Source organism: Molothrus ater, chromosome 2 (genome assembly GCF_012460135.2).
Source record: "Molothrus ater isolate BHLD 08-10-18 breed brown headed cowbird chromosome 2, BPBGC_Mater_1.1, whole genome shotgun sequence".
NCBI classification, from domain to species: Eukaryota; Metazoa; Chordata; class Aves; order Passeriformes; family Icteridae; genus Molothrus; species Molothrus ater.
Window position 1 is genome coordinate 90,917,102 of NC_050479.2, and position 13,539 is coordinate 90,930,640.

Below are 13,539 nucleotides of genomic sequence, written 5' to 3' on the forward strand. Positions count from 1 at the left end.
ACCCAGTGTTCCCTTATGCCAGTGTCCACTGTCAGCCCAGGTCTGGCAGTGACCGAGCTCAGCAGAGTTATTCACATCACACATCTCACAGATGGCTTTTCTTACAGCTCCTCAACTAAACTCTTTCCTTGTACACCCCCTGCCTCAAGAGACAGCCCTTATCTTGTTCAGGGGAACAGCTGAAACTTTCCACCTCCCGAAGAGTTCATCACAGCAGCAGCTGCAAACTATTGCTCATGTGCAGAATGAGGAAATGCCAGAGTACAGTCAGCAGATAATGGCACAAGGGAATGGCAAGGATCAAGTGCTCATACTAGGATATTCCAGGAAAACAACAATCTTTTTTGTTTCTCAGTCACCCTATCTGAAAAACAAAGCTAGAAGTAACACTTTTCATTCATCAGCATTGTTTTCCCACCTGTAGATCATAAAACACTCACAGAAGTGGCTGCTTAGCCTGTAACAACCCAGTCTGCACCAATTCCCACAGACAGGCAAACTCTTCAATCAGAAAGCTCCTCTAAGGTTTGCTACAGGCTTCCATTGCAAACTTTTGCACAATAAAATCATGCTGTGCTCATGCTGTTTGCCTCTAAAACCAGGGGTTGCTGATGTAACAACCTTTGGAGGTGACAGTAAAAAACACCACTGAGGAGAAAGTGTGGCAGCTAGAGGATCTGTTCAAGCTCCTCATGTAGAACAGATGGGGCTAAAACTCCTGACCTGGGCATGCCATGCTCAGAGTTAACAGGCACTCACTCACTGGTTATCCAACCAAGCAAATACTTCACACAGGATGCATTTCTTTTCACTTTTCACAAGATCTCCTTGTGAGCTGAAGCAGCAGAAAAACTCCAGTTTTTGGCATCATCTTGACTTTCACTGTCTCACATCCTGTCCTTGAACTTCCTTCAAGTACCAGATAAGAGCTGTTCAACCTTTGACAACAGAGAAAGTCTTTGGAGCTTTTTTTGGGTTGAGACATTTAATGGCAGAAGGGAGGGAGAAAAAAATCTTATAATGCTTTTAAAAACAAAGGGAACACACTCTGAAAGTAACACTTCTACTGTTTAAATCTACATTTAAAATTACTGTACTGGCAAACATGCTACTCTGTTAAAAATATTTTTCCAGGTTAACTGAACAGCAGTCAAAGCACATCTGTATCTACATGTCCTGAAAACACACCCTTCTCATTGTCAATTATTTTTTCTCAGCAGAGTTGTGTCTATCCTCCAAAACCATCAATAATCACATTTTCTGATGAAAAAATAAACACTTCAGTTTATTTCAACATTATTCAGAGATGGAATAAAGAACAGAGCCAAAAGAGAGCTACCTGACCGGTAAGAAACAAAGGTCTGCTAAACCCAAGAGGCAGACACACATGCTGTGGTAAAAATTAAAGAGCTCTACAAATCCAAATTATGAACAGCTCTTCATAAGCACTTTTGATTAACAAATTCCAGAATAATGACCACAGTAATGGAGCGGTTCTGGAAACCTCTTCACCCACACTAATAAGGAAGTGTAAGAGCAACTCTTCCAATTCTACAACAATTGCTCAGAGTTTGCATTTGAGTTGTAGATAGGAAAGAGGAAAGCAAAGCAGAAGAAAACACAGGACATTTAAATCACACCCCTCTCTGAATGACAAGGACAAAAGGCAGGCAGTGAAAGAGGGTATCTTTTAACAAAAAGCTCTCAATTTAAGTGCAGCTTGGTCCAGATTGGTGCAGAGAATGCCTTCCATGTCCTACCTGCTCCATAGATTAACAGATTTTGGTCCTGCAGGCCTTTTAATACACAAAGTTTTATCAACGTAGCTGCAGTCTAAGAGCAGTTTGGGTCAACTGTGACTGCAGCTATGTGGCTTTGTGGCTAAAAGCCACATAAGGTGGCTATGTGGCTTTTAGCTACCCTTCAACAGTTGTACTGCCACAACTTCCATGAGTGGGAGAGGTTTATCTTTAGCACTGACAGGAGCTAAAGACATTCTTGGAAAAGCACGGCTCTTCACCGTCTAATAAACCTTATTTCTCTGCATGCCTTGTCCTCTCAAGCTTCCTCTGTGAAAGACCTAGGGGTCTCTCAGGTCTTTTCTAATGCAGAATTCAGAGCAGCAGGAAACATGGAGACAACACATTCCACTGCAATATAAAGCAGACATACAACAGTATCATTGTGCACGATCTAGATGAAGCTATCAGTGACTTAAAAATAATATAAAGAGAAACAGAATATATATAAATTCTAGGCAGGTATGTTCTTACTCACAGTAACTGGAGGTAAACTGACAATCTTGTTATTTGCACAAATACTGACAGAACTCCTGGGAATTGCTGAGAAAACAGCACTCAGCCTTTTCCTCCATCAGAACATAAAACACTCCATGTGCCAGTGAATGATTTCACATTGTGGACACAGTCAGTGCCTGTACTGCAGGAAGACCCTTGGTTGACCTTATCAGTTCCTGGAGCACAGGCCTTGGTATCAAAGCCAAATCTCAGCATTACTATTTTCAGCACCTCCTTGATAGGCAGTTCTTTGCTCTCAGAATTCACTGCCCACACAGGCTGGGAGGCAATGGCCACAGGCCTCTGCTAAGTGCTACAGGTCCCCCTGGGATCAGTGTCTCACACTCTCCACTGTGTGTGCTCTCTGCACAGGTTCTCTACTCTCTCCTTACCACTGCAAACTGCAAAAGCATCGTTTCCCTTCAGCCAACACACACAACTGTAGCCACCACAGATGATCATTAAATGTGGATGGCACACAGAGTTTCTACACTCAGTGATGAGCACAGAAATTCTGTGCTGGCACTGCTGGTTTGGTGCTCCACAAGGAAGCAATCTCTACTCAGCGAGCTGCGCTGGACTTCATCAGCAACTGTTACTTGACTTAGTGGATTCTGCTTCTCTAGTACTAAGTAACATCTTCATAGCTGCTCAAGTAAAAGGAGTTTCACAGCTTTTTAACTCTGGAGGCAGGAAAAAGGGAAAATGAGATGCTGAACATTTCTTGGGTGTTTGCACTTGGCAGATTAAACATCATTAACCCTAGATTAAAAGCTTCAGTGTTGCTAAACATCATACTTCAATGTATCTGAGAGCTCTCCTAACTTTTGTCCTCTTACTTTTCTCAACAAGTAAAATCAGGACACAGAATTCCAAATAAAAAAATTAAAAAGTAAATTAACACCTAACCTCCCTGCCTTCCCCCCAAAATAATCCCAGATTAGACTAGCAAAACAGAGTCTCATCGGGTACAGGTGTTCTTCCTTTTATTCCCTGGCACAGAAGCAGAAAGTAGACAATGACACCCAAGAAAGACTCTCATTTCATATGCATGAGACAGATACACACTTCCACTGAGACTTATACATGAATAAGAATCTTGTTTACTCCCAACCACAGACAAGACCGTAATTAATTTCTTTTAACTTTCGTGAGACTGCCTTGCACCAGGAAACAAGGTTGTGCAGTACAATGCACTAGGTAGAGAATATTAAACAGTAACAACTCACTTCTTGCATGACCAACTAAAATCAACTCTACATACGCCCCCTCTACAAAATATCTGGAAGTCTTACAGTTTACTGGCGAGACCAGGTTATACTGAAAAGCCATCAGCTTCCTGTCAGGACCCAGGACATCTCTCTGGCTGTCCTGAGCAGCCAAGACCCCTGCCAGGGGGCTCAGAGACCCTGGCACAGAGCCCAAAAATGCCTGTGGGTTTGATTATGACCCGTGGAGCAAGTTACCAACCTTAGATGAAGATCTGCAAGCCATGACAAATTAAGTAGAATGATAGTGAATTTATCAAAAGGTGAAAAAGTAGATTTTGGGGTTTTTAGAATGGGGGTTCAGGGGGCAAGATGGTGGGATCTGGGCGTGTCCAGCCTTTCTTCTTCTTGTTGGCCTCCATCTTCTGCTGTGATGTTGGCACTTTTAGATTGGTTTAGAGTAGAAGCTCACTGTCTAACATAGGTGATAGGTATTGGAAAGTTATTGTAAATATTGTACACATAGTTTTTAGTATAAAAAGATAACACCACCTCTGAGGCGGGCAAAGTGCCTCTGACTGTCCTCTTGAGCGAACCTCGGCAGGTCAGGAGAAAGAATTTTATAGATAAGATGCAATAAACAACCTTGAGACTGAGAAATGAAGAGCCCTGACTGTTTCTTCAAGCACTGTGCTGGGAAAAGAGACTTTCGAACTTTTCTCGGGGTCACTCTGACCAGCTAGAAGCCCTGACAGCTTCCAACAAGGACAGATTGCCTTATTCACCCTTCAGTGTGACTTCAATAAGACTTCCATTTCTCTACTGCTTGACACTCAAAAGCATTTCACCAAGATTCCTCTTCGTCTGTATAAACTTTGCATACACTCCTTTTTGTATTCTGCTCAAACATTTACCACCTGCAGAAACAGAGTGCCCTCTAGCTCTGGCCAAACTCAAAGAGAATTTTCCTAAGGCTCTGTCTCCTTAAAGCCCAGCACTTAACAACCACAGCTAGAGCACTCTGTTAGCCATACCCTTACCTGTCCTGGGGTCAAACAGCTGGTTGGCCTCCAGATCTGTGAAAGTGCTGAAGCAGATGGGGCATTTAAAAGAGGCGCGGTTGGTGGAGTCTCTCTCGTCGGTCTCGATCCGGCGGCGCATGTGGTCCAGCTTGTACTTGACCACGTTGACGAGCAGGCGGTAGTTGATGAAGTAATAGTTATGGCGCGTGGTCTTGCCGTCGGGAGCCGTCTCCACCCTCATCCTGCATTTGATGAACTTGTCACCCTTGAGGGTGTTGAGGACAGCCCTGAGCTGCTTCCTGTCGAACTTGAGGAGCTCCAGCATGTCCTCCTCCTTCACACAGGGGTTCCTGATGAGGATGTCCAGAGCCAAGGCATGCTCAATGCCATAAAAGCCACGCACCACATATTTGGCAAGGCGCTTGAGAGCTGCTGGCACCTCAGTGAGGACGTCTGGGTCAGTCATAGCAGGTCCAGATCGTGAGCTTCATGTATACTGCAAGGAAAAAAAGGCAGATGGATTCTTAGCTATCTTCTAACTTCCAAAGTTCTTATTTATCTTACTTAGAGGTAAGAAAAGGATGGGTGTTTTCCACTGTACTTGTACTGTCTCCTTAGGTGTCAATAATGCTACAGAAATAGGAAATGATACCTCTCATTCAAAGCAAAACAACGTAAAACTTTTTAAAAGTCTTAAAAACAAGAAATTAGTACCAAAACATGTTGGGAAGGATGAAAGTTTGACAAGAAAGTCTCACAGATATGTATGCTTAGCAGAAAGATTTTTAATTGTAGAGTCTGATGAAGGAATAGAAATGGAAGCAAGTTTTGATATAGAGGAAATTAATTGCTGAGCCAGTCTTACTGGATAACCCAGAAGGCAAAGGGTATGTTAGTTAGAAGGGGTTTTTATGACTTAGAGCAGAGGACAAACCCACCTCAAACAAGATGTTTTTACCAAGCAGAAAGATAGCACAGGCAAACAAGTCAGCAAAGTTGCAAGTAGAAAAAAGGTCTCAGAATTTTCCACTGCAAGAAAACTGAATAACAACTTCTAGCTTAAACTGTAACATACTAAATTCTAGTGATTGGAGAATAGTAACATGAATATGGTAATTATAGTAGTTATGATAGGCTATAGATAATAGTTAAGGTATAGATTGGTCCTACTGTATTAAGATGCTAAGCAAAGAAAAGTATATAATGCATTGTAACCAAAACCAAAGGGTCTCCAGGCCTGCCTGCAGCTGTAGGCACAGGCTCTGTCGCCCACAACCCTGGACTGCTGTAACCTCATGGATGGAATAAACTGCATTTTGGAGAGCCGCCTGGAGTCCCGCATCTCTCATTTAGGCTCTTACAAAACCATACAGCAGATTTCATTTGTATACAGTCACAGCCAACACAGCTTGAGTAAGAAAGCTGTCCTCCAGAAGACAGCTTTGGGATAGCTGAGACCTGTAAACTGGGAAAAGCAGAAAATGGCTACAGCAAGAAAGGTCCTAAGACAGCCCAAGAGTGGAGTCTGGGGGCCTCAGCTGACATCAGTTTGTCCCACTGTAAGCAGCCCTGTCTGGTTTAACACCTCAGGCATCCCTGGGCAGAGATGGACTATGAGCACAGCTTGCTGTACAGGCTGGTATGCATTCAAGCAAAAGCTCCCAGTTGCACCATGAGAACAGATCCTTGCTCATAAACAAAGCTCAGTCAACTATCTGCAGCATGTCTGCATGAAAACCATTAGCACCACCAACTCCTCCACCACAAACTGCTTCAGCCTTGTTCTTAGATGAGCAAAGAGATCCTTACAAAGGACTGAACCTTCACTTAAAGTCCCACATTCAGGCCTTAAAAGCCCATGAATAACATAGCATAATAAATGAAGCAAAAGTCAAGACATACCAAATATGAAGTAATGATGTGTTTAAAAAAGAAGAAAGTATTCCATGAAGTATCCTTTGAGTTACTTACCACCACTTACCAGGCCGCCTGTGACAAGACAATAATTTCTAAGTACTCTATTTTCACTTCACTTTTCCTCACCATAACATCAAATGGCACAAATGGTCATGACTATGACATACATGGCAACATACATAAAATCATATACAAGGAATTCCTCACATTGTCACCCCTGCCAGATTTAGCTCACAGACACCACCAGTGATTCAAGGGAAGAAGAAACTATTAGAGGTGCTTTTGAAATAGCCATTCAGAAGGTTGCACTTCCAGCTAACATCAAATAAGACTCTGAATTATCTTTTTCAGTATGAGTTTTCTATGCTAGTTTAGAATATGAGCAACCATTTCTTATGCAAAAGGTTCATTGCACTGAAGAAAACCCCCCTCACCCTAATCTCTGTTTTTTTCATCATTGCTATGCAATTTTTATCTGCGAACTAATATATTAAACTGTAAAACTCTGCCAATCCTAATCTTCACTTCCATTAGATGTTTCACACACTGTATAAGTATCTCCCCAGTATTTCAAGCCTATCAAATAAAGCAAAAAGTGACAGCAGAAAAAAGGACCTGGATGAGTATCCTATTTTTTTCATCACTATCATAAAACCACTGATAGGCCTTTTCACACACACCATCATACAACTTGTGTCCATTTCCCACACTAAGACATCCCTCTGAGATCACCAACTCTGTAGGTAACCAAGCAGCTGCTGACTCACTGCCATCAGCTAAGACTCCTCAAAGATCTGGGATCATTTATCACAGTAGTCTTCTTGGATTTGTTTTTTCTTACGATAAACAGTGTCCTTTCAGAAAAGTGTAGCATTACCCACTGAAGCTTTACTCCTCTTCCACCCCTACCTACCCTCTGCTGCCACTGAGGAGGGATGTTCCTCTCAAGGGTTATGGCCAATACCACTGCAAAGCAATTAGGCTGTGGAATGTGAAGCTTCACAGTAACTAAATAAAGATCATCCTGTCTTTTCTGCCTGTTGGGTAAGAAAAACACCACCTTCATGGTTTTCTTTTAGAACATTTCCCTGCTTGAGCTTTTCTTTCTCTCTAACTTAGAGCCAAATGGTATTTTTTGCAGTGCTCAGATTGAAATTGACTGAATGACATTTGTTGACTGCTGGTGTGCAGGCTGAGAATAGCTCCCAACGAACAATGCCTGGATGTCCAGCTACAGCTTCCCTTTAAGGAAATTCAATTAAAACTCATCTATCACACCACGAACTAACCATGAAACAAGTACTTCCAGAGTCAGCCAGGTTTCTCTCGCATGCCAGAGACACAGTGATTCATCTCACACAAAGGAGAGCTTTAGAGAGCTTTGCATTGAAGGTAAAAGTGTTAGCAATAAATGATGCCCCACCAAGAGTAAGCCATGCAGCATTTTGGAATCTCTAAGTCAGACCAAATCTAAATACTGTCAGAGGAGATTGTCTCTGAAGATCAACATCATTCTGTTGGTATTTTTTCAGTCTTCAGTCACCTAAAGACAAATCTTGGTTTTGACTGTATCTGTCAGCAACATACTGACACTATAAAACAATGCAGAAGCTGGATGGAAGCCTCAATTTATTCTAACTGATTAAATCTTACTCAGAGTTAAAGCACAGTAAAGAATAAATGTAAAGATCAATTTTAAATAAAACCTGGCACCCCAGAGAGTTAAAAAGTCACATTTTTTAAAGTCAAAAGATTGTTAAGTGCTGATCTGAAGAGCAGACAACTTTCTCTCCTCAACAATCCACTTTCCCTACAACTTCCTTGCAGAAAACTTGGTGATGCAACTTGCAGGGGCACAGTGACCTTCAGATATCAGTTGAAATAAAAAAAAGGAGAAAAGTGCTTTTAAATAAGCACATCTCACTCTGGACACCTCATCTGAGAGCTGATGGAAAGCCCTTTCTCTGCATTGATAAGACAGCTGCAGATTTCCACAGATACTTCCAAAACAGGTTTAAAGTACAATTTCCTGAATAATGCACTCAAACAGATTAAACAGAGACCTACACGGGGACCAATAAAAAAAATCGACTCTAAGAGTTTTCAGCAACATTCAGAGATTTAAATATATTTCTTAGTGTCAGTCACTAGAAAATATTCTTTTTCATCTAGTGCGAGTAGGAGTTTTAACACAGTTTCTTCTACTCTGTTGGAGATTTTGAGTGATGTCCAAGTGTTCTGTGTCCTCAGGTAACAGAGGACATCTTGACTGTGATACTGTTTTCTTCCAGGTAGGGATATATGGAAAAACAGACATTCTGAAAACACCAGAAACTATTCTTTCCTGTTATCCTTCACTTCAAAAACTGGATTAACACACTTTAAAATCTAAATCCTGCAGAAAACAGTCTTTGGGTGAAACAAACAACTGACTAGTGCCATCTTTGAGGGGAAAAAACCCCAAAAGCAAGTGCATATCACTGCCAGATCCCACCAGGCCAACTGATGTCTGGTCCATGAAGAATCCAAGGCTTTTAATCCCTAAACTGTAAATTCTTACCGTCTTTCACCAGGCAAAAAGGACACTGATTCAGCTCACAAAATTCAAACCCAGGGGACTTTACCACTGCATCCTTCAGCAATGATTTCACCTTCCCCTGAAGCAGTAAGTCAAACCTGAATTAATTACATGTGCAAAGAAATATGGTAACACCTTTAACAAGGTTTTAATGGCTGTGCATCTGTTTCATAATAATGTCTGAACTGACCTTAATAATTTATGAACATCAAGGAACATTTTCAGGGGAAAAAAAAATACAATGGCCAGGATACTCAGCTATGCCAGTAAGCACCACCAGCATCAATAATAAGGCACACTGGACAGCATCATATTCAGAAACAGCCAAAAGAAGAATTTCCAAATTTAAACATGGACTTTATTAAAAGAGACAGCTGGTGGGGAATTGTTCTGGGTAATCACATTAATACAATTCAGTATTATGGGTGCAGGAGGAAAGCAGACCTGTCTGTGTTAACACAGTAGGACAGGAAACCTAAAGACACATCTGTTGGGTTTTTAAAATTGCTGTAATTGAAAGAATTAATATTGATGTGTCTATAAAAGGGAACCCTGGAAAAAGAGACTTACAGTTACACAACACAATCAGATCTGCTGGGTGAAGAAAATAAGGATACCTTCTGCAAGATTGTACCTAAGGTTTAGTAAAATGTATGAGGCCTTCAGCATAACCAGAGATGCCAGAAAGGATTGGCAGGGGGAGAACAAGTGACTGCAAAAAACCCTTCAGTATGATGGGATCAGAGACCACACAGAAGCCAGAAATTAAACTGAGCAAACACCTCCACTTTCAGGTCCTTCCTGATGCAACATCAAAACAACTGAACTCTTCTTTTCCACATACAACAATTTCAAGAGTTTTCAATTCCAATGAACTCTAACAGGAATTGTGCTAATGAAGTTAGATCTGTGTTTCTTCCTGCTTTTCCTGACTCAAACTGAGACAAAGACTGCTAGAAGAGTGGTAACCTAGAAGCCACAATGTAGATGAAAATAGTACTACAAAATATGAAAACCTACAGCAGCCAGTGAATTAATATGAATTCTTATCCAATATTGCAAATGTAGATCATCCTGTTTCAACATGTAACTTCTGAGACTTGCATTAATTTTACCCAGAAAATTCAACGGTGTCACTATTCGTATATTTGACAGAGGATCTTTAAAAGCAGGATCTTATAAAAGGAAGCAGACTGCTCTTCAGACTCACAAGGATCTAAAAAGCTTTTGTAACAACCCAGATCTCTTTTGGGGGGAAAACTTGGGAGTTGCAGGTTTGGCTGTGAACCTAGGCTATCAGACACACCATGAACACTTGCACAGGTGCTTCCTATTTTCCCCCACATTTATTTAATTAGTGCTTTTTCCCACTAAATCTTTGAAACCAGCTTAGAAAATGCTTCTTCAAGCTTCCGACACAAGATTTTTAAGAAAGGGGGGAAAAAAACATTACTTGCTTATACCACTGACATAGTTTCTTCAGATAAAATCAAGATCAGGTTATAGTAAGAGAATCCCCTCTCCTGTGAATGTGGCAGGTACAACAGCCTTCCTGGAGCCAGTGCATGCCATATCCTGCTCCAGCTGTCACTTGCAAACACCAGATCCCAGTTTTGTAGTCTCTCACTCTAAGCAGCTTTAAAATTCTGCTTTTCAGAAGATGATGAGGTTAAGCTACGAGAAGCAATCCTGAATCTTCCTGAGAACAGGAAAGGAAGACGTAAATTTCAGAACTACAGTGGGAAAACATGTCATCAATATTTTCAATGTCTGTACAATGTAACCTCAGATACTATTCATCCTTTCCAGAAAAGGGCACAGAATCTTCCACTTTCAAGTCCTGTTTTCACTTGCTTTTCTCTGTAGTGAGCCCAGAACTGCCTTTATCCCACATCAGTTGCAAAATAAAATCTTCTGACATTTTATCAAGAGCTTACTGAGTTTCATTCCCTGGAGAGTTCATGAACACTGCTGCTCAGCTTTTCTCCTGCACTACATCTTGATGAGAAATAAGTGTATTTTCATTGTGAGACCTGCCTTGAAGTATAAGAGCAGAAAAGAACAATCTGCTTTCACTGAAATCCCATCTTCTTGTTGGCTTTCCATAAACTGAAACCAGGAGGCCACAGGTATCAAAGGGTTTTCTTCACTCAGGATGAGAAGCTGTGCTGCAGCTGCACACAGAAAGCCTGAGGGGCCTGGCTGAAATGAGGGTGCTTTCCTCTAATTTCACAAGTAAAAACACATAGAACCAGATGTAATAAGGCCATGAGGTTTGACCATACCAGGCAGAAACTGAACAATTCATGCTCAGGATGTAATTCTCAATCACTTTTGTAATCTTAATCCAGCATAAACAATAGCAAGGTGTCAGGAAATTAAAGGACCACCTGTGTGCACGTACACAAATGGATGAAATTTCCTGTTGCAGCTGACGTCAAATTACACCTCCCTCCCCTAAGGAAGTCTTTCTTTTCCTTCCTTGTCTTTAGCCACAAGCCCCACACCCTTCTGTCTTAATTCTGGCAGTTCACTATTCATGTAGCAACAAGAATCAATTGATAAAAAGTGAAAAACTAACTTGCCAAAATAAAAAAGTGGAACATTTCAGAGAGGTCAAAGGGGAAAAGTTCAAGGATTGAATCATTTAAGTTACCAGACTAGAGCCAACACAAAACAGAGAAAAGAATGCATGGCTAAGGATGTAGATAAGTGGGGAGCTTTCCCCACATGGTGGCCAATTAACCTAACTGTAATGTGAAAAATTTTAATTATGGATACCAGAACCTCTTACAATTTACACTGATCTGAACCTACCAGGAGAATATGTGTTCTTTTGGAGACATGCAAGCATCAGCCCTCACACAATGTAGTTGTAAGGTTTTGGGAGCTTCTTTAAAGGGAAGAAAGTAAGATCATTTCTCTCACATATCAAGCCTAGGAAGTCATGATTACACCAAAGCACAGTGAACTTAACCCCAGCATTCCTTTCTACGTTTCTGACGGGGAAAAAAGCAATAATTGCTTTTCATGTTATGGATTAAATAAGACCCGGAACACCACACTTTTCATCGTGATAGATGATGTGAGCAATATTGCCTTTTGGAAATTCCAGAAATACAATGAAAAGTTATGGAAATGTTGGGTCCAGTACAGTTTTAGTGCATGAGAGTGCAAGTACGTGGATACAAGCAATAAAGAAACAAAGAAACTAAGTAACAAGACACCAGATAAGCTTTAATTAACACAGTTTCTTGTTCAGAAGAAACCTCTAAAGCATCCTGTGAGAAAGTGAGCTGTATGTCACAGGAAGTGAAAGGCAGGAATGCAATTCCCATCAAGCCTCACTCCTGCCTGAAAGCATGTGCTCCTTCCCAGGCACATGGCTCTGCCCTCACAACACCAGCCTGTGCACCAAACTGATTGCTTAAAGGTAAAAAAATAATTTCTTTTATTTTCCCCCTTTTTGCTATGTTTTTCAACAGTTCAGTGAGCTGGCGGTGAACTCTGACGAGCAACAGAACCAGCACATAAAAGAGGATGCCACTGCACTGGAAAAGATGAAAGAAAAAAAACTCCACCTTTTCTGGATGAAAAATATTTAGCTACCTAGAGTTCAAGAAAATGCACCTTAGCTGAACACCCTTTCCAGAATGCTGATCTTCCTTGCTCGTTGTGAGCCGTTTGGAATGGCACAGGCCTGCAGCTGGACCCCTTTAGCAGCAGCTCGCTGCCACTATGAGGTGCGCTGTTTGCGGTCTTCGGGGACCAGCACGCTCTTGAGGCCAGAGAAAATGAAATAATAATAATGTAGTAATGTAACAAAAGAAAAAAAAAAAAAAAAAAAGAAAAAAACACCACCGAACAAACCACACCTTGCTGACCTGGAACACTGAATGGTTCCACATTCGGCTGGCTGGCTCAAACCCGGCAAGCAGGAATGAGCTGGCTTTGCCAGTCAGCTCCCCCTCAGAAGCCCACGGCCCAGCACGTCCCTCCAGATCACAAACAGCACAGTGAGCTTTAACGCAGTCAGAGGGGAGAACCCCTGTGCGCCTGCACAGCTTCCCATTCCCTACCCATTTCACGTGTTGAGATTTAAACATCGAACTGTGTAGGATTCCGTAGGGCAAGAGGAGGTCAGGAGAACCTCTTTAAAAAAAAAAATCAAATAAAACAAAGAAGCCTCAACAAACACCGCAGGAGGAACGGCAAACGGTGGTAAGGAGCCAAGGCGAGGAAGGGGCCCAGACGGGCACAAGGTGCGGGGAGCAGGGGCCCCGCGGGCCGGGCCAGGGGCTCCGCAGGCACCACCGCGCTCCCCGGGGCCGGCACTGACCTGGCGCCGCTTCCAGCTCTTCCCGGCTCCGGGCGGCGCTTCCAGCGGCTCCGCCAGCGCGTCACCGCCTCGCGCGCCTCTGCCGGCACCGCCCGCGCCTGCGCCGCGCCGCCCCCTCCCTGCCGAGCGACACGGAAATGAGCCAATCGCCTGCCCGTACGGAACGGCGCCTTCCCGC

General features: G+C 42.3%; 1 protein-coding gene across 1 annotated transcript in view; it reads right to left on the reverse strand.

Moving 5' to 3' along the window:
- Window positions 1-13,444, reverse strand: part of GTF2E1 (general transcription factor IIE subunit 1) — a 50,178-nt gene extending 36,734 nt beyond the window's left edge. Inside the window, exons 1-2 of the mRNA XM_036389581.1 lie at window positions 13,362-13,444; window positions 4,546-5,023 (exon numbers count right to left, since the gene is read on the reverse strand). Coding sequence (XP_036245474.1) covers window positions 4,546-4,993 — 448 coding nt within the window. The 5' untranslated portion in view covers window positions 4,994-5,023; window positions 13,362-13,444. The remainder of the gene's footprint in view (window positions 1-4,545; window positions 5,024-13,361) is intronic.
- Between the last annotated feature and the right edge of the window lie 95 nt (window positions 13,445-13,539).